This window comes from Drosophila busckii, chromosome 2L (genome assembly GCF_011750605.1).
Source record: "Drosophila busckii strain San Diego stock center, stock number 13000-0081.31 chromosome 2L, ASM1175060v1, whole genome shotgun sequence".
Lineage (NCBI taxonomy): Eukaryota > Metazoa > Arthropoda > Insecta > Diptera > Drosophilidae > Drosophila > Drosophila busckii.
This window is the reverse complement of record NC_046604.1, coordinates 18,325,971-18,329,445: the sequence shown is the minus strand read 5'-3', so window position 1 is coordinate 18,329,445 and position 3,475 is coordinate 18,325,971. Positions and strand designations below refer to the sequence as shown.

The 3,475-nt window shown below is 41.9% G+C and overlaps 1 protein-coding gene across 1 annotated transcript; it reads right to left on the bottom strand.

Annotated features, from left to right (window-relative positions):
* Positions 1-2,156: 2,156 nt before the first annotated feature.
* Positions 2,157-3,475, bottom strand: LOC108605217 (protein dimmed). Its single transcript, XM_017994829.1, has 3 exons — positions 3,302-3,475; positions 2,454-3,239; positions 2,157-2,390 (listed from the first exon to the last, which is right to left on the bottom strand). Exons 1-3 carry the CDS (start codon positions 3,473-3,475, stop codon positions 2,157-2,159), a joined length of 1,194 nt encoding a protein of 397 aa, XP_017850318.1.

Sequence of the window (3,475 nt, the reverse complement as noted above, 5' to 3'; positions counted from 1 at the left end):
CATTGCATATTGTCGTTACACAAAACAATTCCGCTTAAATATATTTTCAAGCTTCATTCTCTTTTCAACCATCTGGCAAGCTTTTATTGAGCTGCCGCCACAGTCTATCGGGGCTAGTGAGTGCGCGGCGCGCAAAATGTGTGTAAAAATAAATAAAAAGCTTGTAAAACTATATAAATAAGCTTTTCGTAGCTTTTATGTTATAATATAACAGTGATTTAGTGTAAATTATGTAATTATCTATAAATTTATGACGTACTATGTGAAATTTTGGGATGTGATGCAATTTGATGATCTTTTGCAAATCTTGGCAAATGATTGCAAATAACTGTAAAAAGTTTCATAATTCGACTGCCAAGCTGAACTTAACAGGTAAATATTTATTCAATTTACAACAAAATTATGAAATTAAGATGATATATTTGAAATACTTGTTGATTGCTAAAATAAGCGTCGATCGCGTATTAGCGCCATAAGATAATTTGAAGCTGTCTTAATGACATGAACAAACTTGCATGAAGCTGCAGACTGTACAATTGCCTAGTTTGACTTTCTAAATAAAACAATGCGATTAATTTATATTTGTAGACTTTATTCAACACACTCTTGTACTTTAATCTACGCTCAAAGTATGCATAGGTAGATGTATGTTTTTAATATTGATAGTGTTGATACATAAATATTTAAATATATATATACATGTGTATGCATTCTTAATTAATATACAATACACAATACACACACGAGTACTCTTTTCCTTGTACACACCAAATGCTCATTGAATTCTTCGACCAAGATTAATATTATTTACAATATGACTTTAAATCTGTTAGTGATATTCAACATTTATAATTAAGTACATTTTGTATAGTATATTTATTTATGCGTTCTATATACATGCATATAACTTAAGCTAAGACTTTCAGTTGCTATGCCAACAAGTTACTGTTCTCTATTAACTATATTGCAATCTTTTGTAATATTTTACGCTGAATTTGACTAGATAACTCGTAATTGAAGCACCCACCAAATGCAAGCACACTTAACCTCACTTTCCATTCGTTGACTGCTAGTTGCTATAAACTAGTATATAACCTTTTGCTTCTACTAAGTTGCTAAATCTTGACTAATCAAACATAATCAACAGGCTTAAGTTGACACCCATGAACATTCCAGTCACTCTAACTACTATTTTTCACTTAATTATTGCTAAGCCCCACACACACGCACACAAACACACGCATACGCATACATACACACTAAGTATGCACACACACAACCACCCACTGAGCATCGTTATTTTATTACTGTTTACCGTAGCAGGCTCTCTCGCTCTCGCTCTCACTCTCGCTCTTAGAGACGTCAGCAATATCCATAGCATGTTTTCTCATTTCGGTCTAGGAGTTGTTGGCTCCACACAGCGGAAGTGTGTCAGAGTTTCCATAGTGCACATTCAACGGCTTTGTGTGTTAATTGTTTTGTTGCTCACGCCCACACCCGCCCCTTGTCCCCTTGCCCATGCTAACGACACTAAATTTCAAGTGCATTAAAAAGATCATGGGTGGTAAATTAACTAAGCGACGCGTCACTCACTGTTGCAAGTTGGCAAGTGACGCCGTTTGTCGGTTCGCCATTTGCCAATGCTGCCCCATCAACATTTACTTTTATCCCAGTACTTTTGATTAACGTTAATTGATGCTTCGTTTCTTGTTCCTATTGCTGGCAATTACAATAATATACTTTGTATTTATGTTATGTACATAAAAAGGAGTTGAAGGATTTTCTACGATTTATGTCAACATTTCTACATTGGTGTTGATTCGTCCTTTAAGTGCAGATACTAATAATTCTTAATCTAAAGCTTAGCAGCTTTTTTTTTGTTTATAAATATTAACAACTTGGCATAACTGTAGAGAAGGCGCTAAAAGTATTACAGGAAAGATTTTGAATAGGCAAAAAAAAATGTTGAAAAATTAAGGAGAGCTGGGAAATGAGTTTGGATCAGAAAACTTTTATAATGCTTACGCAATACTTGCGCGAACTTATTTAAACTCAAAAATATAATTCAAAATTAATGAAATTTAAATGAAGTATATCATAAATCCCACAGTTTATATTTCGGGTCTACGCATTTACCACAGATCTAACATTAAAGCTTAGAGAAATTCTCGAAATGGCTCATCAAAGTTATCATTAACATCTGGGAAAGCAGCGCCCACTGTTATGCCCACGCCCATGGCTACATTAACGCTGCCAACTCCAACTGTTGGGCCACCATTGAGTAAAAGTGTTGGCTGCTGGGATTGCTGCTGTTGTTGCTGCTGTTGCTGTTGCTGTGGTGCCAGCAACATGTTGCCGCCCAGATGAGCATGAGCATGCAAAAGTTGCTGCTGTTGCTGCTGCTGAGGTGGTGGCTGCTGTTGTTGTTGCTGTTGCTGGTGATGATGATGAGCATGTGTATGAATCTGTTGTTGCTGTTGCTGCTGCGTTTGTTGCTGCTCCAGCGGCGCTTGACTCTGAGGCAACAGGTGCATGGGCGGTGGCTGCAAGTTTTGTATGGCGGGAGCTGGAACTGACACGGTGGCAGCATTGAGCAGACTGCCATCGGTGGCGGCCAGCAAAGCGCAATCGTAGGCGCCGCCATTGGTCAAAGCATCCTCAAAGCAGAGTCCACCATTGCTGGCAGCAGCAGCAACGCTATTCACTGTTGCTCCTCCATTGCTGTCAGCTGTGAGGCCCGAGAGCAGCACACCGCCCACAGCGCCGCCATTGAGCTCCATGGCTGCTGCCTCCTCGTTGCGCTTGGAGAGTATAATGTGTGTGAGATTGATGATGTAGTTCTTGGCCAGCGTCAGCGTCTCAATCTTGGACAGGCGTCGCTCCATCTCCACATGCGGTATCACCTCGCGCAGCGACTGGAACGCATCATTGAGACTGTGCATGCGCATGCGCTCGCGCTCATTGGACTCCAGTCGGCGCAGATTACGCTCCTTGGCATTCAGAGCGCCCTTGCGCCGTCGATTCGACTGCGAGTTGGGCATCAAATTGGCTCCAGCTCCAGCGTTCTGTTGACCACGATTGCGACTCGAGGTGCGCTGCTGGCCATTCGCATTGCTCTGCTGGTTGCCGTTGTTGTTGGTGCTGCTGCCACCGCCATTGCTGCTGCCGCCGCCGCCGCTGGTGTCATCGCTCTGCGAACTGGAGTCGGTCATCTCCAGATCGTATGTATTATTGCTTAGCTGTAAGCAAATTCAAATGTGTAGCGAATGAATTGGAGTAAATCCTTAGCTGGCTGCCTTACCTGTGAGGTGCGTCTTGTGGCACGACGCACGGGACGCGAACTGCGCTCTGCGGACTCTGGCGACAGCCCGTTGTGTCCATCTGTGTTGTAGTTGTTGTTGTTGTGCTGCAGTTGCTGCTGCAGCTGCATAAAGTCATGGCCGCCCATCAGATCGGTCATTTGGGTGGCGTCCAT

Bases quoted from the DNA above. Each gene is read 5' to 3' on its own strand.
- LOC108605217 (XM_017994829.1), bottom strand. From the start codon at position 3,475: ATGGACGCCACCCAAATGACCGATCTGATGGGCGGCCATGACTTTATG. The intron at 3,240-3,301 runs GTAAGGCAGCCA...ATTTGCTTACAG, and splicing joins CCACAAGACGCACCTCACAG to CTAAGCAATAATACATACGA. The intron at 2,391-2,453 runs GCTCATCATCAT...CAGCAGCAACAG, and splicing joins AACAACAGATTCATACACAT to CAGCAACTTTTGCATGCTCA.